At 55.2% G+C, this 26,725-nt stretch overlaps 5 protein-coding genes across 5 annotated transcripts; 3 read left to right on the top strand and 2 right to left on the bottom strand.

Moving 5' to 3' along the window:
• The first annotated feature begins 679 nt into the window (after positions 1-679).
• Positions 680-6,250, top strand: CDEST_14028 (Putative zn(2)Cys(6) fungal-type DNA-binding domain, trimeric LpxA-like superfamily). Its single transcript, XM_062930184.1, has 4 exons — positions 680-1,640; positions 2,052-3,850; positions 3,912-5,140; positions 5,197-6,250. The coding sequence occupies exons 2-4, from the start codon at positions 3,064-3,066 to the stop codon at positions 5,260-5,262; spliced, it is 2,082 nt and encodes a 693-aa protein (XP_062786235.1). The 5' UTR covers positions 680-1,640; positions 2,052-3,063; the 3' UTR covers positions 5,263-6,250.
• Positions 6,251-9,460: 3,210 nt separating this feature from the next.
• CDEST_14027 (uncharacterized protein) lies at positions 9,461-13,076 on the top strand. The gene is made up of 3 exons (XM_062930183.1): positions 9,461-11,604; positions 11,696-12,080; positions 12,148-13,076. Exons 1-3 carry the CDS (start codon positions 9,728-9,730, stop codon positions 12,211-12,213), a joined length of 2,328 nt encoding a protein of 775 aa, XP_062786234.1. The 5' UTR covers positions 9,461-9,727; the 3' UTR covers positions 12,214-13,076.
• Positions 13,077-13,723: 647 nt separating this feature from the next.
• Positions 13,724-17,350, bottom strand: CDEST_14026 (Putative serine/threonine-protein kinase, active). The gene is made up of 6 exons (XM_062930182.1): positions 17,008-17,350; positions 15,919-16,452; positions 15,742-15,811; positions 15,540-15,688; positions 14,476-15,481; positions 13,724-14,417 (listed from the first exon to the last, which is right to left on the bottom strand). Exons 2-6 carry the CDS (start codon positions 16,045-16,047, stop codon positions 14,413-14,415), a joined length of 1,359 nt encoding a protein of 452 aa, XP_062786233.1. The 5' UTR covers positions 16,048-16,452; positions 17,008-17,350; the 3' UTR covers positions 13,724-14,412.
• Positions 17,351-21,315: 3,965 nt separating this feature from the next.
• On the top strand, positions 21,316-21,574 carry CDEST_14025 (uncharacterized protein; the record flags this gene model as incomplete). The annotated part of the gene is made up of 1 exon (XM_062930181.1): positions 21,316-21,574. The coding sequence occupies one exon, from the start codon at positions 21,316-21,318 to the stop codon at positions 21,571-21,573; it is 258 nt and encodes an 85-aa protein (XP_062786232.1). The 3' UTR covers position 21,574.
• Position 21,575: 1 nt separating this feature from the next.
• On the bottom strand, positions 21,576-26,430 carry CDEST_14024 (uncharacterized protein). Its single transcript, XM_062930180.1, has 4 exons — positions 25,887-26,430; positions 25,761-25,830; positions 22,299-25,709; positions 21,576-22,242 (listed from the first exon to the last, which is right to left on the bottom strand). Exons 1-4 carry the CDS (start codon positions 26,226-26,228, stop codon positions 21,938-21,940), a joined length of 4,128 nt encoding a protein of 1,375 aa, XP_062786231.1. The 5' UTR covers positions 26,229-26,430; the 3' UTR covers positions 21,576-21,937.
• Between the last annotated feature and the right edge of the window lie 295 nt (positions 26,431-26,725).

Raw genomic sequence — 26,725 nt, 5'->3', positions numbered from 1 at the left:
CGACAGTCGACACTTGGTCTGGTCTCAGAGGGATTCATTCACGTTTGTGTGTATGTGTGGATGCAGCCAGCACATGGAGAGAGATTCTGCGGGAAGAAGCGACTTGAAGCGCATGGGAGAGATTAAGAGGGAAGGGCCCGTATTGGGCAAGATACAAAGTTAATGAATTATGCACCCTCTCCGTTCCCTCTCCTCCGGAAGACACTTGTCGTCGCGTCCCCGTCACCCCGGGAAGAGAGCTCGTTCCCTTTTTAAGCCATTTGACTGCCCGGGTACTTTTTCGAATCTTTCTTCGGTTGGTTTCTGGAACTGACGAGCAATAGCGTTAACAAACCATGTGTGGGGGGGGGGAGGGTGGAAGAAAAAGAAATGGAAAAGAAAATGGCTGGCTGGGTAGTAGTCCTTGGCTCGCCTAACAGACTTTGGACAGGTGCCGGCTTGTTGACGGCTACGGCTACGGCAGCGGATGCGGATGCGGTTGCCAAACGCCCTGCCCCTCTAAGCGTGTGAGAGAGTGTAAGTACCTCGAAGCGACTGGATGGATGTCCAGACTCGACTTGACCCCGACTACCGACACACACCTACATAGACAACATTTCACCTGAGGTTCGTTACCACATGATAATAACTTATTCCGCCCCCCTCCTCTTCCCTGTCCCACCCTCACCCCTTCGTCACACTTACAGTTTCTTGTCATCTCACCATTTTACCAATTCCACCCGCCAACATCCGACACCACGAAAACCATCTTTCGCCTGGGACATCCTGTGATTTTCAAGGCCCAACTCATCCGGCAGGTTCTTTGCACACGTCCCATCCCTCAACGTCCGAACTGCCATCACAGAAGGACAAGGCGAATTTGTTTCTCTCAATATTTGGCTAACGCCTTGTTTTGTACCCTTGCTTGCGGGAAGAGAAAGAAGAAGAGAAGGCGATTGGGTTGGGGGTCGCGTTACAATTGAAGTCTCCTTTCCTGGCTTGCGGCGTGGAAAATCGTCCCCTCACTATTCGACCCTCCCCCCCCTCCCCGGACAGGCGCAGCATAATCGCGCGTCAAAAAAAAAATTGAAACCACTCAAGCGCCGCCAGACAAAGCAGCCATCATCCCTCGGCTAGGACAAACCGACCCCAACCCCTCAAGACGGGAGAAGAAGGAAGGACGGGACCCCTTTGAGCTCGCGGGACTCGGCTCGACGACACAAGACGTAGTACTGACTGCTTTTTTTCATTTGTTCATTCCACAAAAAAAAATCGGTTCGGAAGAGAGACTGTGACAGAGACAGAGACATTGGCAGAGACGGCAAGTAAGCAAGAGTGGAAAGGAAGGTAAGAGAGGGCACAAAAGAGACGAAGAGACGCAGAAGCGACGAAGGAGAATGAGGACCGGCGCAGTTTCCCGCCCGAATTACTTTGGATACGCTGCAACCTCTCCGACGACGTACCAAACTCGCAGGCGAACAAGTGCTCCTAGCCCGCCTCCGTCTCATCACATTCGCAACGCACAACACGACACAACACAACTTAATACGACACTCATCATCACCCGGTGACATCTCGAACGCGCCAGATTGCAAGCAATCAAAAAATTGAATATTGTCTAATAGGAACAGTTGGCGATATACCTGAGAAGGACGAGTAAAGTAAGCAAGCCTCTTCTTTATGTTGGTGTTCCAATTCGTCTCGTTCCTCTTCTATCTGGCTTTCCCTTCCCCTTACACCCGCGCCCCCAAGGAAGAAAAAGGGTAGAAATTCTACTTTCCTCTTGTCCAACGGCTTTGGAAAAAGCCGTCCTGACAAGAGACAAATGGGCTGCCTGCTCCCATCTAATTTCTCTCTCTCTCTCTCTCTCCCACACACACACACACACACACACATCCATACACCAAGGGCTGCACAGCCTCGGGTCTCAGCAACATCTCTTCTCTCATCAATTTCTGTCCTTGTTCCACCCCCCCTCCCCCAAGCCCAGCAGCGGGCGGACAAGACACCGCTCTCGACCTCTTGTCCCTGCCTTGTCGCACGTACCTACCTACTGACGCACGCGCGCACAGCCCATCGAATTATTTCTCACACCCCCCTCCCCCCTGCCTACGGCCTACCGAGAGAGAGCTCAAGCTCCCGCGACCTCCGCGCGCCGCGTGCCGAAGAACCAGCACCAGCACCAGCACCAGCGCCGGCGGCAGTAGCAGCTACTTGCAGCTTGCAGCTTGCAGCAGCAAGTGTCATCATTTGCGCTTAACAGCTGGCTCCCTTTCCACCCTTTTTCCCCCTTCTTTTTTGTTTTTTGTTTTATTTTGTTTTATTTTATCTCTTTCATTGTTTCTCTCCCTCTCTCCCTCCCCTCTTCTTCTTCTTCTTTCCCTTCCCGCTTTCTGTCTTTTGCGTGCAGATCTTTGAGAAGGGGACCGGGTCCAGGGAAAGCACGAGGAAAAGAAGAAAAACTTACCCACCCCCACGACGCACACAAAGAAACGACTTGGCTGCCCCAGACTAAAAGGGATCCCCATTTCTTACTCATCTCATCCGCGCCAGCTCTCACTCACTCACTCACTCAAGAGAGGCCATTCCCCCAAACTCTCTGAACCCGGAAGACGACGAGGCGCCTCCCTGTCTCCAAAAAGACGTTCGTTCGCCTCAGAACTTCAGCTCAACGCTACGCTACTCTACTCTACCCTACTCTACAGACCACGCGTATAACTATTTACTCCCGCCCGCGACTCTGTGGCTTCTCCAGAGCGGCATTGCTCGGTCCAAATCGCCCACATTAGCACTACGCTGCCACCCTGCTTGACGCGCGCACCCAGCTCCTTCGCATCCCCTTCCTCACGGGCCAACACATCATCCCGCGGCTTTTCTCCTCACCTACCAAATTTCCCGGCTGGTTCTTAACGCACCATTCCGACGCTTATCTGCCGCCGTTCCCACCGCCAGTCGCCTACCGCGTAGCAACCTCATCTAGCACCGTATCTACTCATCACTCCGTTCCCCCAGATCAACAGCTTCGTGACGACATCTCACGTCTTGCCCTCTCACACCCGCGTTGGCGAGGTGTCGTGTCGGACCATGTCAGCTTTCACTGCCCTCAATGGGGGCTCACCAAAAACCTCGGAACCACCCAACCCGCCCGCCGATGCCAGCAGAGCTGCTCCGTCAGACGGGCGCCCCAACGGACAACCCATCCCATCCGAGCTCAAATCAACCACCACCGTCACGGAACCCTCCACCGCCACGGAATCATCCATTGCCACGGAACCCTCCACAAGCCAAAGGGAAAGCTGGGCTGGCCCGAGCCAGGACAGATCGCCGTATCAGTCTGCCAACTACCCCGATGTCGATGGCTCACACAAGAGAAAGCGATCCGACTCTGTGGAGCTGCGAAGAGAAGCTCCCCCGCCCAAAGAAAAGTCTCCCGGCGCTGCATCTCACTCTCATCCTCCAGAGTCACGTGATCTTTATGAGACGCCCTCGCGCGAGCGCGACCCCCGCTCCTACGCTGAACGCGAAGAGTTGCGCGAACATGGCGATTCGTGGTATTCACGCGAAGGAAGAGAAAGGGATGAGCGGGCCTACTACGACCAGCCTTCCGCCACATCCACCCAAGGTCAATCGGAGGAGCAGATTGGTGAGGCGCTAAGGCGTGCCAACCAGATGGATGGACATGACTACGACAACACCAGCCCTGACGGCGACGACAGATCCATGGCGTATGGCTCCTACACGCCTGGTGGATCTCGTGACCCCACACTCCAGTCCGACAAGAAGAGAAAGCGTAACTTCAGCAACCGGACCAAGACGGGTTGCCTCACGTGCCGCAGGAGGAAGAAGAAATGCGATGAGCAGAAACCCGAGTGTACGAAAATATCCTCTCTTGCTTGTCCTCGTGATATAACGCTGACCCTTTCCCCTTCTAGGTAGCAACTGTCTCCGTGGAGGTTTTGTTTGCGCAGGATACCCTCCGCAGCGCAACACGGCCTGGCAAAAGCCAGACAGTAAGGGCGCGGCCATTCCCTTGGAGTCCAAGGATCCCAGCTATGTCCCGCCCGGCGCATACGGCATGCCGCAGCAAGCTCCGTACGGCAGCCAGCCTGCCATCGGACAGAGACGGGAGCCGTTGCCCCATTACCGCGGACAGCCACTGCGGATAGACCCCCCCCAAGGGCGGCCGCTGCTGACTGATGACGACCGGCCGACGGCTTCGACTATCCCCAGCGCATCCGTAACGAGCCCCGAGAACAAGCTTTCTGCCATTCCCTACACCCCTGCCAACGCCTTCCCCACGCCTGTCAGCGCTCAAGGGCCTCCACATGCTCCCTTTTCGGAGAGAAAGGAGTATCAGCGCGTCCCTCCGTTGCACGACATCAGCAGGACTGGTCCAGAGCCCGAAACGCCTCACCCCGGCCACACACTGCCCCAGATCAATATTCTTCACCCAACGAGATCGAACAGCCCCATCCCGCAGCAACAACAGCCGCCGCCGCCGCCACCGCCGCCGCCGCAGCCCCCGGCAACTACCAACGTGCAAGTCGCCGCACAGTTGGCACTATCACACGCCCAGTTCTCCCCCAGCAGGACCAGGACGCAAAAGGAGGACATGCTCAACGGGAAGCTCTACTATCCATTCGACAAGGAGCTCGTATTAGAACGCGAACGCTGCAGCGCGGCTTGCTGGCGATTCAACAACTCGACGAATCCGAACAACGGCGTCTCCCCAACGGAGCGCGCACGCCTTTTCCGCGAGATTCTGCAGCCTCGCGACCCGATACAGATTTCGCCAACCGTCGCCTCACCTGTGGCGAACCTGGGAAGAGTGGGTGAGCATGTGGTCGTGGAGGCGCCCTTCACTTGCGACTATGGCTACAACATTTCCATCGGGCAAAACGTTCTCATTGGCCGGAGCTGTACTATTATTGATACGTGCGAGGTTAAGATTGGCGACAATTGCCACATCGGTCCGAACGTAAGCATCTACACTGCGACACTACCCACCGATCCCAAGAAGCGCATGGGCAGCAAGGGGCCACAGTTTGGCATGCCCATTACCATCGGGGAGGACTGCTTTATCGGTGGGGGGGTTATCATCCTACCAGGCGTCACGATCGGGCGGGGAAGCACCGTCGGGGCTGGCTCAGTTGTCACAAAGGTAAGCCGATACGCGCGCTCCTGCACCGTGAAACCTTGGCCTAACCTCATGTGCAGGATGTCCCTCCATTCACCATTGCCGTTGGTAATGCTGCCAGGATCATCCGCGGCATTTCCTCCTAGCGGCGGAGTTTAATTTTATTTCCTTCGCAGCCCATGATACCCAGCCCGTAATACAGTCGTGGTCCCTGTACAAAAGCGAGTTGTGTTTTTTTCTCTTTTTCTTTTCTTTTTCTCTTGTTCTTCAATGGCTTTGTTTCCTCCCATTCATCTCGAAACCCAAGGGGTTTTTCTGTTTGACCATTTTCACACTTTCGAGCCAAGCGCATGAGACGTAGTAAGGAAGAACCATTAAAAAAAGAGCCTGGCGTTTTTCCCCCCCTCTTTCCAACCCCATAATGCAACGTTTTCTCACTTGTCCTGGATTTCTTTGGGGAACAGACCCAAGCCGACACGCATGTTGAGAGAAACGTGCGAACAAGAGGATGGGTTGACGGGAGGCAGGTGTTAGCTCTGGCAGCTCGGCGAGGAGACGAGAGCGGATGGATGGGATTCCATTTCTGCTGGACACGGGGAAGGGAGGAAACAAGGCCTCTGAGAGAGAAAGGCCTGTGAGAGGGAGGGGAGAAAAAAGGACTCCTTGGTGTGTATTGTCTATTCACCGTTGTATGCATTTGCCTTGGCGGTTACTGCCCGAGGACTAGGACGGTTCGGGTCGAAGGCCGACAACTTAGCATTGGATGCGACGAAATGAGGCTGTACGAAGGGTATGATGATACCAACCGATCTAGATCGCCTCTTCCTCCTCTCACCGGTCAGCTCTGGGTGAGTTTCTCTGTGCATGTACCGTTTATGGACGAGAGGGAGTTTCTCCCAAGGTTACATGTAAACCGAAAGGTCGGGGGCCTTTGCGGATCAAAAGGATTAACGCCAAGTACGTAGTGGAAGGGGGGGGGAGAATGGAGGAGGGACTGACGGCAGCTATTACCTGTACACGATGTCTGTTTCCGGAAAGTCGATGCCTCACTTGGCGCGGCGGCTAAGTCTGTCTTTCCCCTTGTTGGCAGGTCCTCGGGCCCATTGCGCAGGTGTCTCCCTGGAGCGAGCACACACACACACACACACACACACACACACACGCCTCGGTTCCCAACCCGACGTTCTGCTATACGAGCCGAGAATCTGGAAGCTCCGGAGGGCCTCCTCTTCCTCCTCCTCCATCTTGACATTCGGTCTTTAAAACGACTACGTCCAGGGTTCCGGGACATTAATGAGCTTTTCCCCCGCCTCGGCCCCACCCACCCGAACTTAGAAAGAGTGTCCAGAACATGGACAGTTCTTCCAACCTATAGGTACACGAGGACGGCTCCTCCCCCCGCGGCGATCGTGAGATGCAGACGTGAACAATATGCGTGCTTAGTCATGATCTATTTTCGGCATCAAGACCGTTTACGGCAACGAGACATGCTCTGTCCGTGGGGAGGGGCCGAGCTCTGCTTGCTGCTGTTGCTGCCTCTCGCATGTCCGCGGCGATAAGGGGCGTTGGAAAGCCTAGAAAGGGTTAGGGGAGGAGGGGAAGGTCTATCAGACAGCTGGGGTGACAGGTGAAGGGAGCCGTGTTAGCGGTTTGGGAAAAGTGCGATGACGGTGCTCTGCAGGCCCGGATGGGAAGGCACGTCCCAGCTTTGCTTTGCCTTTTTCTTTTCATGGCGTGTATCGGTCGTCTCTTGTGCCTTGATACCCGGATGAGGGGTGTGCTTAAGTCAGTACTTGGAGCCCCCCGGGGGAGACCCACGAGGGTTGGCGAGGATTGTTCTCCTGCTTCCGCGATATACTGCATGCAATGCCTACCTATTTGCTTGAGAGACATGCGGGTCGACGGCGTATCGTCTGCGACCCGAGAACGGTTTTTTGCCGGAGGATATTAGATTTTTCTTGTTGTCTTTTAGTCGCTTCCCAAGCAGAACCCCCCCTCCCCTGTGGCAGGTTCCAGCATCTGACGGTGTTCTTCTCGGCTCTGTTCGCGTGTGGCTTGTCTCGATTGAGTCTGACGGTCCCGGCCTCTCACCTGGGGTAGGGGTTTCAAGGAGTGTCCGCACAACGGACGGTGATTGGCTGGAGTCACCTCCAAGGGGGAGGGAGCCTCTCTCTCTCTCTCTCTCTCTTTGGAGCGTGCTCTCTGGCCTTGAAGAGCGTTGTCAAGTATTTGAGGGGGGAGGGTGGTCAGACCGGCTGGCCGCGGACGGCCGAAGAGGGTGGCCCCGCGAGCCCATCTATCGGGCCCTCGCCCGAGTTGGGTTGTACCTCATGGGCCATCGCTTGGCAGCGGGTAAGAAGCACGCAACACAAGACAAGGTTTCCTCGATCTTGACTTTGACAATAGGGTGACTTATGGTGTAACCCTACTGATTGGCTTTTCCCTCATGTGGTGGTTGCGCGAAGTACGAGCGCCTCGCTTCAGGAAGGGGTGTGCCGCACATTGTGCGTTTTTGCTAGTTGGTTGAACGTAGGGATACATTGTGCCGCATTAGAGACGAACTTGATGCCCGTCTAAGTACAAGTGGGTGGGGGCAAGCGGTTACGATCCCAGAGTGACAGGTGATTCAAGGTACTCTGGACGGCTCAGCGATAATGGCCAAAGACCGACCCCTTAGAAATCCGTCGTGACGGCGTTGGTACTCGGGCTTGTCCACCGAGAGGACAAGAGAAGTAGTTGGGGAGACCTCACCACAAACACAACACTACGTAAATACGAGGGGCCGCGCCTGGCGCTCACCCAACACGTACATAATGAGCAATCCGGATGAAATCGCCTGGTATACCGGTGATGTTTCTCTTTAATCCCATGGCGCGTGCTCCCCTCCTAGACTTCAGTGAAAGAAACCCCGAATCCGACAAAGGCAACAACATCGGTTTATGCTTACTTAGTGTGGCCGCTCCATGCGAGGCGGAACGCTGGCAGCGCCCGGAGCCATAACCAGGAACTGTTAGGATGCCTTTCTGATGATACTCGTCGGGGGGGGGGGGGGGGGGGCGCACAGAGCAGGCGCACGGATGAGGCCTGGAGACTAGATTACCGGGCTAGGCAGGGGGGAGATGATCCCATGAGAGTCGCGGAGTCATGGAGGCCTGTTGCTGTGTGTGATGGAAAGAAAGCGACGGGCGGAGGCGCCTATCTACAAAACTCCGCGGTCCACGGCACGCATGGAGATCTCGTGGTTGGGATGATGGTGAGGGGGAAAGCGATGGTGCCAGCGGTCTGTGTTGTGACGTTTCTCGCGATCTTGCCTCACAATCACAACATACTTGCCATATGTACGTCAGGTATTTTTAGAGTTGTGTGAAGCGTTCGACCCAAAAGTGAGCTTAATTGGAATACGATGTAGAGGGGAAGGAGAGAGAGGGGGAGAGAGAGGGTTTAGGGGGCTTTCTTTTTGGACGATTGACTGGGTTGTTGAAGAAGGGAGGAGAGTCTGTGGGTGTGGGCATATGCGGACGGATGGTGGATGTTTTCTGCTGCTGTCGAAGTGCAACATTCGTGGGAACAAATCAAAGGTTAATCGAAACAACTGGGTTTGGATGTAGTTTATCCCTCCACCATTGCCTCTGTCTCTTTCTCTTACGCACACCGGTTCGTTTCTTCGCACGGGCTTTCGCAAGTTTGAACCCTTTCCTGACTGGTTCATCAAAGCATATTGGATTGTGCGCATCCCCCTCTTCTCGGTGAGGAGAGTTGCGAGGGGATGGCATGAGACAGGGGAGATCCTCAGTCCTTCTCCCTCCATACCACTTGTTCCCATTCATAGCTAGGTCTCTCGGCTCCGCTTGTTTCGGCGATCTAGAAAGACGAGACGGTTCCCTGTGTGTCGATCGGGATGATATGGGTGGTTCGCTAATCTGAGCCACTGGCCTTGCGTTTTGTTCTAGGCATGAAAGAGCGTGATACACCTACTTTTGCATATTGATCTATTCCAGGCGGCGATACGGTTTTCAGGGGACTCTCCCGGTCCCCAAACCCGACGGGTCCTGACGCAAGAGCAATGCCACAATAGTCAGAGAATGAAGAAAAGTAGAAATAAAAGGCCCAAGGTTTCTTGTCCCGTACTCGGTACCATGGACTGTTTTGACATTTGTGACGGGAAAGCTTAATGGGTCAACGGGACGACGTCGGATGGTACGTAAGGCGTCGTCTTTCCGGAACAGGAAGGTTTTAAATCCGAGACTATTCCCGTCCGGAAGCTCTTCACGCCGTCATAGGCAGTAAACCCAGACGGGCTTGAGTCGCCTTTCGGCCACAATTCTGCTTACGCTTTGCTACAAGTCGCTGTCTTGTGAACCACGACATTCTGAGCACATTTATCACAATCCTCGTTGAGACCATAGAGGTTCGGAGTCAAACTTATCCCAACGCGGAAACCTTGCTGTCTCCGCACCGGGGAATCGGAATCGGCCGAGAGCACAACCCACTCACATGGTTCGGGGTCATCTTTCCCTCCGAGTCACGCCCCCTCCTTCTCCTCCGCACTGACGAAGCCGACGACGCAAACGCCTATCCCCCTTCCCCCCTTCGCTTGCACGACAGGGCCCAATGGCATCGTCATCAGACATTGCCCAGTTCACGTCCGTCTTCCGTGCCCAGTCTCTGTCCGACCACCGGCACAGGGTGACCAAGCGCAACCGTCAACCCGTCTCGTGCCTGGCCTGCCGCGCGCGAAAGCTGCGGTGTGACCGCGCCTCGCCTTGTGGCGCTTGTGCCAAGCGCGGAGATGGGGATGCCTGCAAGTTCGGGGCTGGGGTGTCCGGGAATAGTGGAAACGGCAATGAGGGCGATAGCGGCCGCGGTAGTCACGCTGCTGCTGCAGTCTCCTCGAGCTCGGGATCTCAACATGGCGCTCACGGCGAAATTGGAGAAGCAGTGGGAGAAGGTTTGCTACAGCAGCGGCCAGAATTGCAGCAGCGGCTACAGAAGCTAGAGGGCATGGTCCAGGACCTCGTGCGGATAGGCCTCTCTTCGTCCCAAGCACGGGATCGGACGGCGCCGGGCCCCACTAAACCCTCCACAGGGCCGACGCCGACAAACTCGGAGCCCGGGAGCAGCGGCCACTCGCCGGCTCCGATCCCACCAGACGGACAAGACGCCTACTACGGCGCCACGCACTGGACCGCCCTTCTTCAACACATCCGCGAGATCCAGACGGCCCTCGAGCCGGATCCAACCGTCCTCCCGGAACCACCGGAAGGCGGCGCATGCTCCATCGGTCCGGATTTCCTCTTCGGCGCCGTCGTCGCCGTCTCGTTGCCGGAGGTCTTGTCCAGTCTACCCCCGCGCCAGGACCTGGACAAGTTGCTGAGCGTGTACTTTCACGCCCGGTTCAGTGCCGCTCCCTTTATTCACGTCGGCCGCTTCCAACGCGAGTACGAGGCGTTCTGGAAGAAGCCCGAGGGTGCAAGCTTTCTCTGGATAAGCATCCTCTTCTCCATCATCTCCAACGCCGCAATCATCGTCCGCGGTAAGGGGAGTGTGGAAACGCTGGGCCTGAACCGCAGACTGAAGGAACCCTCGGCCTACACCGGCCGCGCGGTGCAGTGCCTCATCAAGGGGGATTACCTCGCCGCCGGGGCCTACTCTGTCGAGGCGACCATCCTAGTCGCCTACACTAGGGTAATGGGGAGCAAAGACATGGACCCGACCCTGTCCAACATGTTTGGCGTCGCAACGAGGCTTGCGCAGCGGAGGGGCTACCATCTCGACCCGAAGCACCTGTCGACACCCATCTCTCCCTTCGAGGCCGAGATGCGCCGCCGGGCCTGGTTCTACTGTGAGACTTTTGACTTGCTACTCTCTTTCCAGTTAGGCATGCCCGCCATCGTCCACGAGAGCGACGGCGACGCCCGCGGGCCCGAGAACCACCCCGACGAGGACTTTGACGAGGACACCATAACAATGCCCCCACCGCGGCCGCCGACGGAGCCGACCCCGATGCTGTACTACTGCTGGAAATCCAAGCTCTGCCGCATCTTGAGGAGGGTGATCCGCCACGCGCTAAGCCCGGCGCAGCCTGCCTACGCTGAGACTTGTGCGCTTAATGACGCCCTGCACACGTGGCACGACGAGCTGCCGACGACGATGCGCGTGAGGCCGATACGCGCGACGGGGTTCACGGAGCAGAACTACACCGTCATGCAACGGCTGATGCTCGAGCTCATGTACAGCAAGGCCCTGTGTGTGCTGCACCGGGCGTATCTCAGCAGAGACAAGGCGGACCCGCGGTTTGCGGCGTCAAGGGAGATCTGCCGGGATGCAGCGCTGAGGGTGCTCGACCTGCACGCCGAGTTCGATCGGGAGGCGAGCCCGGGTGGGAGGCTGTACGAGGATCGGTACATGTTGAGTAGCCTGACGTTGCACGACTTTATGATTGCTGCTATGGTGGTTTGTTTGGATTTGAACGAGAGCACGGATACGAGGTACGTCTTGCCTTTGACGTCCTGCCAGGGAAACAAGGGAGGCGGAATGGGTTAGGCGGGGTTGCGTCCGGCGTTCGCTGACCATACCTAGCGACGAGGACTACGAGAGGAAGATGTCGGCCCTCAGAACGGCGAGCGGAATCTGGTCGAACCGGTCGAGCTGCTCCCGGGACGCTAGGCACGCGGCAACGGTCCTGCGGGCGATGGTCCAGCGGCTGACGAGTCAGAGGATGTGTAAATCTGGCTCAAGGACCGGAGACCTGAGGACTGCAACGGCGGACGTCGGCGAAAATGGCTGCTGCGACCAAGACCCGACGTCGTTCAGCCAGTCTTCGGCTGCGAGCTCCGGATTAGGGGACGCCGGTGGCGGCGGCGTCGGATGCGGTCAGCTCTACGGGGTGGGGATTGATCACGGGTTTGATTTCGATTATATGACGCTGGATAACGTGCTGAACGACCCTTCGAATCTTGACTGGGTGAGTCGAGTAATCATCTTTTGGTACGGGGTCAATCAAGGGAGGGGCCAACTGACAACGTTTGCAGACTTTGTTGGACCAGTACTGGATGCCGGACCGGAGCGATCAGCCGGCAATGGACGTTTCCTTGTAACAATCTCGCAACGATCGACGGCATATAGAATACATGAAGCGGGGGGTGGGGGCACCGAGCGGATAACGCTGGGGCTGGAACAAACAAGTTTCGTTATTCCAGCTTGACCGAACGCAGGGCCCTTATATGTCACATCATTCTAATCGGCGAGGCGAAGTGGTTCTCGCTTTGAAATACGACCGGGACCATTGCATCGACATGTGTGGTTGACTGTGGGAACAAGCTTTGAAGTGGGAAACCCAGGGAACTCACAACGATGCCAAACAGACGCCATCCAAGCATCTTCTGGTCTGCTCGGTCATGATACATGGTTTGTTTCGAGGCTATGCTGGACTATGGGATTAAAAATCCTGACGGCGTACTAGCGGTGCTGTTATCGATGTGCATTGGGTATATATATATATATATGAAGCTTCGAGGGGAGTAGAATGATGGTTGGAAGATCTGGACCTGAAGGTACAGTTTGACGTGCTCAAAAGCCACTGACGAGATCGTCCACTTCGAGGTATTGATGCTTATCCCGAGATGCATTTGGCAGCCAGATATACCCCCCTCCCCCCCCCACTGCCCTAAAGTGAAAAATTCAGCATCTTGGCCGAGGGGAGGCTGCAAGTACATTTGGCTACCTAGTCCGACGTCGACAAACGACATCAACCGCCCTGACAGCGAGACGAAAATCAATCAGCCATCGACACATCCCGGTTCCCTGGCATTGTCTTGCCTACAATGCGAAGGCGCACATCAGTGATAGATGGGGAAGTACTGCATTATCTTGAAAGAGGTGAGGATTGGGTTGGAAACACGTGTCATTCGGATCTCAAATTCCCTACGATGTCAAAAATACTCCCCCTCCCTACAGAATAAAAGGGCAAAGATGATGAGTTTTGGCCAGGCTGTTGTCCAGCACGCCCCGTTGCAAGATTATCGAGTACATATCCTTACAGGAAACCGTACTTGCAGCAATACAAACGGCCCAAGCCAGACAGACAAAGCCAGTTGTTGTCCAGAAAAAAAAGACCTTGCTCTTTGTCCATACAAACCGTAGACGGACCAGTCTCAAAGGTGCTGGGCAGAAAGCTAGGTGCCTCAGATGGATGAGAGGCGGCAGACACATGCCAGACAAAGAGAAGGCACAAAGCAGACAAGAGCTCTCGGAAGTATTATTTGCCCCCTCCATACCGGCCGCTAATCTCTAGTCCCCAGCCTTGTTACTCATGCCACTTCACTTGCATCTCCCAACAAAGCACGTTGCTGTGCCGACTTCATTGGGCATGGGAGTGATGGGAGATTCAAAGGGCAAGCTAGCATCCTTTGCCACCAGCATAGCACAGTACTTGTAATTGCTGTTCAATCTATTAACAGGCCGATTGCCATTCTCTATGGGTTGTGACGAATGTTTGAATATTGTGAAGGAGACAGGGCCAGGCTCTGCAAGGGGCAGCTAGGGGTGTAAGGGCGGAGAAGAGTGCCTCAACGACAGGTGTGGTGTATGTAAAGTTTCATGTCCATTGTATCCCTCTCTCTGTCTATCAGCCTCCACACAACTCCTTTCGCAACATCCCCTGGCTGCCACTCTTGTAGTCCTCAGCCTCCTCCCTCAACAGCGCGTTCGCCCCAAGCTGGGCCGGACACAGCCAGCCCTATTATCAACTCAACGAAAACGTGCCGCAGAACCTGACCCAATGCTAAAAACCCCTGCAACCGCCTTGCGCCGTGCTGCGCTGTACATTATCAAGTTGTATGTTTTTTGTTTCCCTCCTTAGAAACAGAAAGTTCTTGGTTTAAGAAGGTCCCAATTCCCAAGGTGAGATTTCCATGCCAGTGATTTTTATGATGCCCTGTAACGGTTCCTGGAGAAACAACGTCATAGCGTGGATGAAGAGAAGAACCGAAAGAAAGGCTAGTGTGTTCGTCATTATCCCGGAGCAGCCAGTGTGCAAGCAACTGTGTGCCACTCCGTGGTCGTCATGCGGAAAAAAGTGTAGCTCGAGGATGAATGAGTTTTGTCGGAAGAGATGAAGAATGGCGGACATAGGGGAGAGTGGTGTGTGTTTGGGGGTCGTCAACCAGGTGTGGCAGCCTGAGTGTACTCAAACATCGATCCGGCATCTGGCAAGTGTGTCCAGTAGGAGTTTATATAGTGGTGGGAGCAGTCTTAGCCGTCTTTTGGCAACACGAACAAGAGAAGAAGCCAAGATCCTAACCTGCGAGGTTGTCAGCGTCTTACATCGAGACTGGGATTTGGGAAGGGGCTTGACTTACCACAGCACAACACCTTCATAAACTTTTGGAAGCCTGTGGGTTGAGGCTCGGCAGGTCGACCGTTAGGAGGGGCCTGCTGCTGGTTCATCGGCGTCTGCTGGGGGACGTTCTGGGGTAGATTGCGGTTGCTGTTCTGAAACTGGGCCTGAGTTGAGCCGGTGGGGGTGGCCATGTCCCGAAGACCCCCGACTCCGCTGCCCCGTTGCGCGTTCAAGGCGCCGGGGGCGTTTGGTTGACCTCTCGACTTCGCCATCTGCTTGATCGGAGAAGGAGGCGGGGGTTGCGCGGCGTTTAAACGGCCGACAGTCAGGTTCTGTGGGTTGTTGGGGTTTGCAGCACCGCCCCGATGACCGCTGTGCAGTTCCATCTGGGACGGGCCGGGTCGAGCATTTGGGTTGTGAAGATATCCGGGGTTATGGCCCTTCATGGCATCCCATCCCTTGCCCGAGTCTTTGGAGATCTTCATCCAGTCGTACTCGCCGTCTTCGACCTCGCCCGTGTTCTTCAGGGCCTGAGTGAAGAGCTCGCGCAGGTAGTCGTAGTCAGGGGTGTCCTCGAAGCCGAGGTTCCGCACATACGTCAGGTACTTGTTGAACTCGTCGGGGAAGCCCTCGCAGAGATCCTTGATGGGGGTGGTCTGCTTCTTCTCACCGATCTTCTCGTACTTCTGCTTGTTGGTAGCAGCCTTCAATCCTTGCCAGGGAAGACCGCCTCTCAGGAAGTACATGAAGACATGGCCGAGGGCCTCGAGATCGTCGCGTCGGGATTGTTCGCGGCCGAGATGGGTATTGATGCTCATGTAACGAGCGGTTCCAGACAGCGACTTTCGCTCTCGATAAGGGATGTGTTGCTTCGTCTTGGGATCGCGGTACTGCTTAGCCATGCCGAAATCGACGACGTGGATGACGTTGGCCGCCTTGGTGCCTGGTCTACCGATAAGGAAGTTATCGGGCTTGATATCACGGTAGATGAGGTTCTTCTCGTGGATGGTTTGCACACGAGACAACTATGTCGAGTCAGCCACGCTATGTCGCACGCTTTTTTTTATATCTGAGCCCTCTCACCATCTGTTTGGCGACCATGACAACGGTTTTGATCGTGAACCTTCTACCGCAATGGTCGAAGAGGTCCTCGAGCGAGGGACCGAGGAGGTCAATTACGAGTATGTTGTGCAGACCCTCTTGACCGAAGTAGTAAACGTTGGGGATGCCGGCTTCAATACGAGTCAGCAGTGCATACGACGAGAAGGCTGCAAGGACGACATACGGCACCCGACGAGAATCTTGTACGTGCGGTACTCATCTCGCAGTTGGGGGGCGTCGCTCTTGCGCGGCTCCTGCGACAAATGGCATTAGTGAGATGTTGCTGCAACGCAAGACACAAAATCGCCGCAACGCGGCGGACTATGCAGCGATGCCCGATTGAGCGAGGTCGGCGACGTACGAATTTGATGGCGATCTGCTGGTTGTTCAGGAGGTTGGTGCCCTCGAAGATGACGCCGAAAGAACCCTCTCCAATCTTCTTTCCCACGCGGTAATGCACGCCGACGACGTTGCTCGACGAGGAAGCCATTGCGTCAATGGCTGTGGTCCTTTTGCGGACCGTAGAATCGGGGGCAAAGCACGGTGGATGTTCGTTTCAATCGAGGTCGAAGTCGAGGGAGTCGGTCGATGTCGGAGGCGGTCTGATGGATCGATCGGCAGGATGCACACAACGAGAAAAGAAAAAAAGATGATATCTGAAAAGGATAATACAGATCCTAGGTCAGCTATCTTCGCAATGTCCCGATGCCCATTTGAGCCGAAGTTTTCGGGGAGGCGAAAAAACCAGGCTCAGGCCGAGAGGGACGGGGAAGGGGGTGGTGGTTGCGTTGTTGGAGGAGAGGTTTTGGGAAGGAAGGATGGATGGGGGAGAGAATGGACGGATTTTGGGCAGGGTGGACGGATGGCAGCCGCAGACCGCAGAGACGAGGGATTACTGTGGGTAATCCGCCCCCGGACCACATGCACTGCACGGGGAGTGCGAAGGATGGGCTGGACCGGGCTGGGCAGCTTGAACCTGCGTTGGGTGGTGCCGGCGGGTGCAGTGCAGATGGAGCGGCAGGGAGGGACACGGGAGGGATTTGGCGGGAAAAGAAAAAGGGAGGGAAAGCCTAGAGAGGAAGGGAATGGGGAGGGGGGGGAGTTGAGGTGGTGGTGGTGGTGGTGGTGGTGGTATGGGGGGCCTGCGCTGCAGTGCTGTGGCACTGTGCAGCGCTGAGCGATGCCGTTGGCTCGGTGCCGGACCGGGCTGGGCAGGGCAGTGGGCACACACATAACGCGCGAGTCGGCAGGACCATGTATGGCCTGAGGCCGAAGCTGGGACAGTGGTGCAGTGTGCAAGGGCAGATGTGCAGGGTACAGTTTGATGGATTGTTGCCTGTGCTGAGGCATCCACTTGCATGTAGGTACGTTCGTTGGTTGTTGTTGCGGCGTTGTGCTGTGAAGCGAGCAGCACGCACGCATCATACAGCCTTGCTCGATTCCCACTCACCTTGGCTGGATTTCCGTTTCCTCGGCTGGATGAAGTGATCTCTGTCCTCGTGATGCCGCCGTCGACGCAGCTGTTGAATTTATTGTTGTCCCTGAATTATCCTTGAGAGGGGCTGTCCGAATCCCGATACTTTCACTTCGTCTGTTGTTCGATGGAATGTCTTGTCTCGGGGTGACGACAACGGAGGCGGTGCGAAGGCTGAGTCGTATCTTGCCGTTGTCGGATTCTGCCGGTGAATCGTCTCCGATCGAGGCTTGTCAAGGCGAAAAGGAGCGCGAATGAGAAGAGAGAGGGAAAAAAGGAAGAAGAGAGAAAGAGAAGAAGGAAGAAGGAAGACGAGAAAAAAGACAGGTGCAACAGAAAGTGTCGTCAACGGTCCGGCTGAAATTACACTGCAAGCGATGCCTCAACCTCTCAATGACCAAAACGGCCTTGTATCGCTCACCGGGGCCCACACTTCACTTTCAGTGAGAGACACCTGGAAGGGGGTCAGATCAGGTCCGGGTTCAAGGTCCAGGTCCCCAAGTCGCGATTCCAGGATTGGCAAAGTGAGCAACCGCCGAACGAGGGGAGGAGAACCGGCGAGGGAATAAGTGAAGAGAGCCAGCCACGAGCGTGTGGGCGACGTTCCCTCCCAAGGGGGGGGATTGCGCCTAATTTCAATGGACTAGGGGCCCGGCGTGGCATTGCACAGCGAGTGGAAAACAGCTTGACCTACTTGCCTGATCCCCATTTAACCACGGATCGGTTCACGTTTGAAAAAGAAGTTCCAAATTGATATTGATGGTTTCGTTGCTGTTGTTGTTGTTGTTGTTGTTGTTGTCGATGTTGCTGTCTAAACTTCCATTCCCTTCCTTTCGCTGGCCCTTGGATTGCCCTCCTGTATTCGAGAACCGAGGGACCGCGAGGGTGCTCCAGACAGATTGAGTAGAGAGTGGTGCATAGTGAACTGGCCCCTGACCTGACGGAAGGGCCTTATGCTAACATTAAATGGGCAGGAAGTACCTAGTAGTAGATTGTAGCAGCACCAACTAACGCACACGCCAGCCATTGGCAGAGGCGTTCCACTACATAAGGGGAAGAAAGTAATGTGTGCCTGAAATATGAGGTTCAAGACGCACGCACGCACGCGCGCACGCATAAGCAGTACCAAGTACGTACCGACAACTACCTAGTAAAAAGACGTCTACCCTTGGTAGTACAACTCCAGGATGAAAGGTGCCTTCCCTGCCTTCCCTGCCTTCCCTGCCTTGCCGACAACTCCAGTGGAGCAAGCTTACCCATTGGCAGTGGGCTCTTGACTGCCAAGGCCAAGGGCAAGAAGGTCCTGGTACCTGTCGTCACCACAATTTCTCACCAATTTCGCATGTACCGGAGTCGACTTCTACTTTTGGGTTTGCTACACCGTTCTCCCCTGTCGCCCTTGTTCGCAGCACGATCTTCGTTTCTTCCCCCTCTCCCTCAACTGTTTCTCTCTGATTGTCAGTATCCTCTCTTTTTTATATATAAATATAAACGATTTGTATGACATTGCTGAAGAACCCACGCCGTATTCGCCTCATCCTATCTGGTCTCGTCCCGTCCCAATCTCGCATCAAACACGACCTCCTATTTCTCTCAATCTCGTACCTTGAAGATCTGAACTGCTGTACGGCGGAAGTCCGGCGCCCGCTTTCTGCACCTGTGATCATCTGGTATGCAGTCACCCTGCCCTGTTGTCTGTTTGCCTTAAGCATAGAGCACCGCCACTGGCTTTCACCAAACGTCGTGAGCTGCGTGAGCTGTTATGCCGTGTCTCTTTCGCGGCGAATGACGGGAAACATCGACACCTGCACTGGGCCAGGGTTGCAACGGATATCAACCGTTAGCCCGCTCAACGACTCGCCAGGGACATGCTAACTGCTACCTGGCCACTGCGGTTATCCCAAGCCAAGCCAAGCCCAAACAGCATCGGAAAGCCGCTAGAAACGGCCCTAGAAAACGAATGGCAAATGCCCTGTGCGGGGATCGAGGTCCGCTGACGGCCGAGTATGCGTCCGCTTTGTTCTCGTGGACGAGGAATACAACCCCTAGCCGCAAGGGGTCTGTCTGCACGACTGCCGTGACCATCCTGTCGTTATCCTGTCGCGACCCCTTTCAAGGGAACTGGAAACATCCAAACAAGGGGTGACGGAAGGTCTGAGAACTGTCTGACTCTGAGGGAAAGGGAGACGCCAAACACGGCGCACCGTTGTCGAGGTTGTCTGGGTAAGCGCACCAGCCGAAGACACACTGAACTGGGCTGAATCCCACATACCAGATCTCCAAATGTCGAGGCCGGTTCTGAGCCATCTCCGAGATAAGCTCTCAAAACTTGACGACATTCTTCCTCTTGTGTCATACTACTAGGCTCCTTCACACTAGGTTCGTATGCCGACTGCACCATAGCAAGTCCTTAGCGCCTGTTATTGCACAGCAGAGATGTTGGCAAGTCCCGCATGGCATAAATGGTGTTCCCTGCAACCCAATCCCACACACGATCCTTAACCTGCAGAAAAAAACTTTCATTTTAAACAATGGCATAACGGCATTAATCGTGGCCCGGATAACAACAGCTTGCCCACACCAACGGCCAATGACAAGGCATCAGTCACCCATTCGATGAGGAGCACAAGAGAAAAGGAAAGATGCAAAGGGCTTGGGACGGTTGGACAATGCAGGATCACCAACGCGAGTCCTCGTCCAAATCTTTTGCATCTGCTGAAGGCGCCGTTGTCCAATGGCTACTTCTGCAGCAGAACCTTGCCCGTACTGGTTTAGAACTACAGCGGCGCTATGACCCGGCTTGTTTGGCTCCCGCCGCCGAGTTACCGCCCGAGATGCGGTGAACGACCGCCCCGCTCCGTTGCCTGTTCTGTTGTGCTGTCTAGAGGTAGCCGTGGTCAACCTTCCATCTTTCGTTCACGCAACACCATACCGACTTTCACTTTTGCTTGTTATCCTCCTCCAAACGCAACCACTGCTGCCCATCATCCGATATCTCTGGCCACCATCTGTTCGACAGATGCGGCTCGACAAGCCAACCATTTGTGCGCCCTCCCGCCCTGCAGTTTCACTTCTGCCCTCCCTGTCCCCGTCAGGTGGCCCTCCTCTCTACCGGGGCTATTCCACTCTTCGAATGAAACGCTGCCCCATCTCTGGATTCTTTCGAGTCTCAACCACACCCTGGCCTCCCCGCGTCCGTCCGTCCATGGGCCGTCGTCCAATCCGTCAACCCGTCTAAACCATAGCTTGTGACAAGGACTGGACAAATACATGCGCTAACACAGCCGAAACCGTTCTCGGTGCGCCACAAGTCGGGTTGATGGCGTTTGTCTCCTTCTGGAGAATGTTTCTTCTTGTCATGTCTAATCTAGTTGAAACTATCCAACTTGCTGACAGCCATTGTTCTTTCAAACAACTCATGACGAATCAGAGTCTCCACGACGCCTTAAAGTTCACAGGCCATGTCTCAAGCGAGAGGCCCGCCGCTGTGAGTAATGCCAGGATGAGGCTCGTCTCCCTCGGCACGTTGTGGCTTGCTCACCCATGTGAACGGCGTTGGACGGACGGACATTCAGAGGTTGACTGACCATTTCCCCTTTTCCTTTCCCACTTGGGACGATGGCATGAATCGTGACTTCAGCAGAGTTGTCGGACGGCAACCTACAAGCGCCTTGCCCCCCGTCTACGGCACCGTTCCTCCGATTCTTATCGTTTACTCGATGCACCTTGGCACAAACCAGAACACGAGTGCGAGGGCTGATCTCAACACGTATCCCGGGCCAGCCAGTGTTTTGGGGAACTTGGGATGTCCAGGTGGCGGGGAGAATTGAGAAAAGTCGAAAGCTCATCCAAGTAGATCTGCAGAGACGCGACTCCCGACTGACCCCATCTTACCAGAAACCAGAAAGGCAAATCCCTGCTGCAGCGGGTTTTCTGGGCACTTTACCAAAGGCTGAGCTGGCTACTGGGCGAACCGCAGACTGGAGAACGTCCTCTTCCCACCTGGTCAGTGCTCCCTGCTCGGAGAGAAGCGCGCAGTCTTCCCCATCCCGGCCTGGGTCTTAATATCAAACGTCGGAGAGTCTGTCAACTTGAGCGGGCGAGGAAGTGGATGGCCGATCGATCTCCCACTTAGCGTGCATGAGTGAGTGACGAAGGTTTTCGTTTACGTAGCACACAATGTCCGTCTTGAGAGGGCTATATATATTTATAGACAAACAAATATGTTTATAGCAGGAAATAGAACACACGTATAGTGGAACACCCTCTCCCCAGACTCGGACGATGACGCGGGTGTTCCTCGTCGTCACAACGAGCAGTCGAGTATCAAGTCAAGTGAGCCGCCGGAACACTTTCTTGGCGGCTTTCTGCTCGAGGAATAACTGTGGTATGGAAGAGCGCGTGATACGCATTCCTTGGGACATTGATCGGAAAACCGGCTCTGCTCGGGCCGCGAAACTCACCTCAACGTCAGAAATGCCTTCTTCTTTTTCTCTCATCACGGCACGTTGTCAGGTCTCAAGTTGGCGCGTGTATGCTTGAGTATATCTGTGTGTACATCTTGGGTCTCTTTTTGTTGTGCTCTGTGACATTCCAGCCATCCCGGTTCGTTAGTGATAAGGGTAAGAAAATGAAAACAACGACTGCCTGTCGTGCCGTAGCACTTGTTATCAGGGCGTTTTTAAAATGGCATCCGCAAAAGCCACCAGCAGCCTCAGTCTACTGCTATAGTTACACCGAGACCCCCCGCCAAATAAACAAACAACAATGAAATGCCCTTCATGAGAGAATGTCACATCCGTAGCCACGGGCTACAGACTCGGACCGCATCCCGATCCACCCGAAAGGGGCGGCCACGTCGGGGCAGTTGGGCTCTCAATCAGAAAAACATACGGCCAGTTTACCCCTAGTTCACGCCGTTTGCCTTTCCGTTCGTGTGCTCATCCGACGCCTCCTCTGTGGCCACCCTCGTCGCCTCGTCCACTGACTGCGCGACCGTGGCCTCAGCCGTTTCGGCCGTTGTGCGAGTCCACTCCTCGAGGCGCGCCTTGTCGATATATTTACTCAAGACCGAGTCCTCCCATCTCATCGCATCCAGGAGCTTGTCCCTGTAGGACTTCTCCATGGAGGCGAAGCGGCTGTCAAGGCCCTCGATGTAAGCGCCCAGTGCGTCAGATGGCCGGGTTGGCTGGAAGGGGTCTTCAAGCGTCTCTGCTGCGGAGTCAGTGGATGAACAACTTAGCCGCTCGGGGTCTGGCAGAACTTACGGTACTGGTAGCACGAAACGAAGGCACTGAACAGCGTGGTGCGGGCTAACTTCTCCTCAACGACGGAGTCGTCCTTCAACTGGGTATCGTTGATCTTGGTCCAGTCATCGCGGATAAAGCAACGTCTCCAGATGAGGCGCTTGGCCATCTTCAACTCCTCACCCTGAAGAGCGTGCGAGGCTGCCAGTAGTGCGAGGTAGAATGGGTCAGCTATGTCAGCAGCAGTCTCGGGCGAAAGACTGATGAGCGTGAGCAGGTCAATGAGAGACATGACATCGAGAGCTTCGTGCCTAAGGAGCTGTCTCATGCTGTTCTCGAAGAGCTGGATAAGTGCCTTCTGCTTCTTCGGGAGATGCAGGCAGTGATGCTCCATAGCCAGTTGTAGCTCGGCGCTTGCGTCCACAGCCGTTTGAACAGAAGGGAAGACCTGCGCATAGAGCTCGTCTTGAATTCGGATGAGACAAAGCTGACTGTCAATGGCCTCGAATTTATCCTCGGGGGATGTGTCGGTTTCAACCTTGGCGTGCTTGAATCCAAATAGATCGGATACGGGAGGCTTTTGTGATTCGGCCATCAGCGCCAGCTTTCCGAGACTGAGCTCGATCTTTTTGTTCCAGACTTGCTGCTCGCGGGTGAAACCAAGATCAAGAAGCGTCTCGGCTGCACTGGCAATGTCATCTTCGGCTTGAATATCGTTGATCCAGGAAATCTTGGCAAGCTCGGGCCTTTGACGAAGGAAAGTCGTCCTGAAGCCGTGGTTGTCGTACTGGAAGTCCAGAACGGCCTGAACGCCAGCGTTATCGAGCAAAATGTCGTACGTGGGGAAGGCAAATGCTTCGCCATACTTGTCGAAGTATTCGCCAATCCGCTCCTCCTTTGCCTCAGCCTTTTTGGCGAGTTCACGAGACTCGACCTGTGATCTTGATACGGTCGCTTCGCTCCTAAGGCTGTTGATCTGCTCAATCATGGCCAGAGCCAGGGCTTTCCAGCATCGATGCTTCTCAGCAATGCTGATGCTCTCATCCCACTTGCCAAGGCGAAGAAGTGCAAGCACCTTGTCGTTACGGTCCGCATCATAAAGCTTAGCGAGATGATCCGACCACTTCTGAGCTTTCGCATCCTGCTGCGCGGCGTTCCAGCGAGATGCCTCGAGAAGTGACACGAGGTACAGATCCGTGAGGTTAGCGATCTCCGAGTTGATCTTCTCGAGGAGCACAGGGTCCGGCTGCTTTGACTTGTCCTTGGTCTTCTCTTTCGGGGGATAGTATTGCTCAAGCCACGTATGACAAAGCTCAAGGAGACGCTTCAAGTTGTTACCGATGTAGTGACATCCGGTCCAGGGTTCGGGGAGACCTTCATGGTTCTCGCGCACGATGCCAAAATCCATTTCCTCGTCCTCAAGACCGTAAAATGCCAGCTTCTTTTGCCGGTATTCCAGAGCAGTCATGAGAGCTACCAAGTTCACCTGCTGAGCCTCGTGCATGAGGCGAGTAATGTGTATATCGTCCATGATGTGGTCCTTATACATGTACTTGATCACTTCGTATGCCCAGGCAATGAAGATCTCGAGCTTGTCAACGTCGTGAACGAACCAGTGCCTAACACGGTCGACCTCTCCTGCGCTGCGGTTAGGGTTGGTCTTCTCGTCTTGGTGGATGAACTCGACGATCTCCGCAATCAGATCCTTCTTGTCGTTTGCAGGTCGTTCGTTCGTAAAGGCTTCATGGCGCTTCCAGAGAGCTGTCGAGACAATCATCTTCTCAGCGTGAGAAAGCAAAAGCCACCGAGAACGACGGTCCAGATTGACCTTTGTTGTCTTGAGGTGCTGCATCAACCGCTCAAGAGCGAGACAGCGAGTGCTAAGGTTGTCTTCCAAAGATGCGGGCAGTGAGGAGATGTGCGGCGTGGAAGAGCTCATGATTTCTTGGCTCAACTGCAGGGCAGCTTCTGCCATCTGCATGTCTGAGAACTGAACACCTTTCCTAACATCGAAAATTAGAGGGGTATCTTGCTTGTTGCCAAAGAAGACGGCCTGCTCAAGCTTGCTCTTTGGCGTGACTTTCGGGGGTCTGTCGCTGCCAAATTTGTCGATATCTGTTGTCGTCAATCGCACAATGCCTGTACCGCGGACCATCAAGACAACTGCGGGATTCTTGGTCTTTTGCCGACTTCTAGATTCGTCATGGCCGGTGTTGGCTGTCTGGGGCTCCTCGAAGCCCGAGCCAAGAATCTCCGACTGGTTGTTGTCGGAGAAATTGATCACGTCCTCATAAGTCGGAGGAATTATGTGATTGTCTTTCTGGAGTTGGGCATCAGGCGAGTCCGGGGGGACACCAATGGATGCCAAAACGACGGCCTTGTCGAAGACGAGGAACGCCACAAGGGCCGGTCGAGGAAGGTGCAAGCGAGGGCGAGTAGATTGTACTGGATTGGCAGGACTGAAGCGCGTTTTGTAGGAGGAAATCGGACGGACCATACCAACTTGAGCGGAAGCCGGCGACAGGATGACCTCAACCAAAGAGTAATGAGACTCTTTCTTCTTACTGAGGCTGACAAGCAATAGAAGATGCTGCAAGTTGACGTCGTCCGAGGCCATGGCATCGCTGAGCCTGCTCATGCCCCGGTACTTGGCCTCCAACCCCTTGGGTACGAACGCTAGGTCAACCACTTCGAAGGTCTCGGGGTGGAAATCGGTCGCCGAAGTGTCAACTTCACGGACGGCCTCAACAATCTCTTCCTGCATGTCTGCCTCCACAATGGTCTCGTGATGTCCTCCGCGATGGATCTTCCACGCATGCAGCCTGCCCTTGAGGGTAGCGGCGACAACGTTTCGTTCGCCAACCCGAGTAGTGCGTTCCGCCCGGACGGCGGCAATATCTCCGCGTCCCGCGCTTTGTGTCAGCGCATGGCGGATGCTGCCGAAAATTCCTCCGTTTGTAGAACCTAGGCTCGTGCGGAGGAACTGAACCGAAATGGTGGGTCTGCCGTGGCCGTCTCGGACGTTCATGTAGGCAAGTCGACCGCTGCTAAAGGCGAGGACGAAGCCGGCGGACTCGGCGTTGGTGATTTGGATGACCTTCTCGCCGGAGAACATGCCTGATATTGAGCCCTCGACACCGTGGCGTTGTTGGCGGATGAAATCTAAAGTGGCGGCGCTCGTGATAGATTCCCAGTACGCGATCTTACCGCTGACGGGCATAACAACAACCAGTCCGGGTTCAGTCGACGAAGCTGACGGCGACACCAGGCAGCCCAGCGGCAGGGGCTCCGATGAGTGTTTTGAAGGATAAGGGAGGGTGAAGGTGAAGGTCTCGGGGGACTGAGAAGGGTCCGTGTACGGCCAAACGATCGCGTGGGTATGGCTAAGACTGAGGGCGTAACGGTTCGAGAAGATGTCGCAGTGTTGCTGGGCTTGACGTAATTGTTAGGCACGAAAGCGCGCATTGGATACATAGGGCTCACCTGAAGTATCTGCACGGATACGGTCTGGCAGCGCAGGCAGTTTGCTCACGGTGTAAGCATTGTTCGTCGTCTAGTTAATGGATGTTAACTTGGCCTGGAAACCAATGCAAAACATCATGGACTTACCAAAACAACGCTTCCGTCACCCTTGGTTGGCCTGTCTCCTCCTTTGGGCTTCTTCGCGCGCACACTGAGCTCCTTCCTCGGGGTGGGCGTGATGGGGTTCTGGTTCTCGATGCCGTCTTGCCGCACGTCGAGCGTCGCGACCTTGTCGGCCTTGACTTCGTACATATCGGGCCCCGTACGCGCGGAGACATCAGGATTAACGAATGTCTGCTCCGTCAAGGGAACACGCTGGCGCTTCGCCTTGGGTTGTTGTGCAAGGCTTTCGTTGCTGGCTGGTCGCTGTCTTCTCCTGCTTCGCGTGGCCGTGGCCGGTCCGCCCTCGCTCATGGATGGAGAAAACATGGTGTCAAACGACCGAGCGCGAGATGGTTGATGGGAAAAGAATCGGCTCGCTGTGATGCTGGTGATGCTCGTGATTAGGTGTCCAGGATAGTCGTTCAGAAAAACATTTCGAGGATGGATTCTAAGGCCTAAGGGATTTGGTCTGGAAAGCGGAGGCCTAGTGGAGGGAAGACGACGCAGGTGGCAGAGCGGATGTAGCAAATATGTGAGAGTGACGAAGCATCAATCGATTGGGTCTCGTAGAAAAAAAACACTAGGTTGCTGCACCTGCCAAGCACAGACCAGCAACGCCAGCAGCTTCTTGCCCGATTGCCCGTCCACTAGGAATTCCGCGTCAGGCTCCACGTCCGCCGGTGAGCAGCAAGTCAGGGCAGGTGTGCGGCGTGCCAGCTGGGGCGGCGAAGGGAGCAACAGCAGCACGGGGGTACCTGAAAGCTGAGAGTCGGTACGTACCTGCTTTGGGTGGTTTGCTGGTTGCTGCTTCCAGACGACAGAAG

The sequence above is a fragment of the Colletotrichum destructivum genome, chromosome 9 (assembly GCF_034447905.1).
Source record: "Colletotrichum destructivum chromosome 9, complete sequence".
Taxonomy (NCBI): Eukaryota; Fungi; Ascomycota; class Sordariomycetes; order Glomerellales; family Glomerellaceae; genus Colletotrichum; species Colletotrichum destructivum.
The sequence above is the reverse complement of the archived record's forward strand: the minus strand, read 5'-3'. Positions and strand labels throughout refer to the sequence as shown.

Excerpts from the sequence above, each read along its gene's own strand:
- CDEST_14028 (XM_062930184.1), top strand. The coding sequence starts at position 3,064 with ATGTCAGCTTTCACTGCCCTCAATGGGGGCTCACCAAAAACCTCGGAA. Across the intron at positions 3,851-3,911 it reads CGATGAGCAGAAACCCGAGT|GTAGCAACTGTCTCCGTGGA; the intron begins GTACGAAAATAT and ends TTCCCCTTCTAG. Across the intron at positions 5,141-5,196 it reads CTGGCTCAGTTGTCACAAAG|GATGTCCCTCCATTCACCAT; the intron begins GTAAGCCGATAC and ends CCTCATGTGCAG.
- CDEST_14026 (XM_062930182.1), bottom strand. The coding sequence starts at position 16,047 with ATGGCTTCCTCGTCGAGCAACGTCGTCGGCGTGCATTACCGCGTGGGA. Across the intron at positions 15,689-15,741 it reads CAAGATTCTCGTCGGGTGCC|CCGGCATCCCCAACGTTTAC; the intron begins GTATGTCGTCCT and ends CTCGTATTGAAG. Across the intron at positions 15,482-15,539 it reads TCATGGTCGCCAAACAGATG|TTGTCTCGTGTGCAAACCAT; the intron begins GTGAGAGGGCTC and ends GACTCGACATAG.
- CDEST_14027 (XM_062930183.1), top strand. The coding sequence starts at position 9,728 with ATGGCATCGTCATCAGACATTGCCCAGTTCACGTCCGTCTTCCGTGCC. Across the intron at positions 11,605-11,695 it reads AACGAGAGCACGGATACGAG|CGACGAGGACTACGAGAGGA; the intron begins GTACGTCTTGCC and ends GACCATACCTAG. Across the intron at positions 12,081-12,147 it reads ACCCTTCGAATCTTGACTGG|ACTTTGTTGGACCAGTACTG; the intron begins GTGAGTCGAGTA and ends CAACGTTTGCAG.
- CDEST_14024 (XM_062930180.1), bottom strand. The coding sequence starts at position 26,228 with ATGTTTTCTCCATCCATGAGCGAGGGCGGACCGGCCACGGCCACGCGA. Across the intron at positions 25,710-25,760 it reads TATCCGTGCAGATACTTCAG|CCCAGCAACACTGCGACATC; the intron begins GTGAGCCCTATG and ends AATTACGTCAAG. Across the intron at positions 22,243-22,298 it reads CGTTTCGTGCTACCAGTACC|AGACGCTTGAAGACCCCTTC; the intron begins GTAAGTTCTGCC and ends ACTCCGCAGCAG.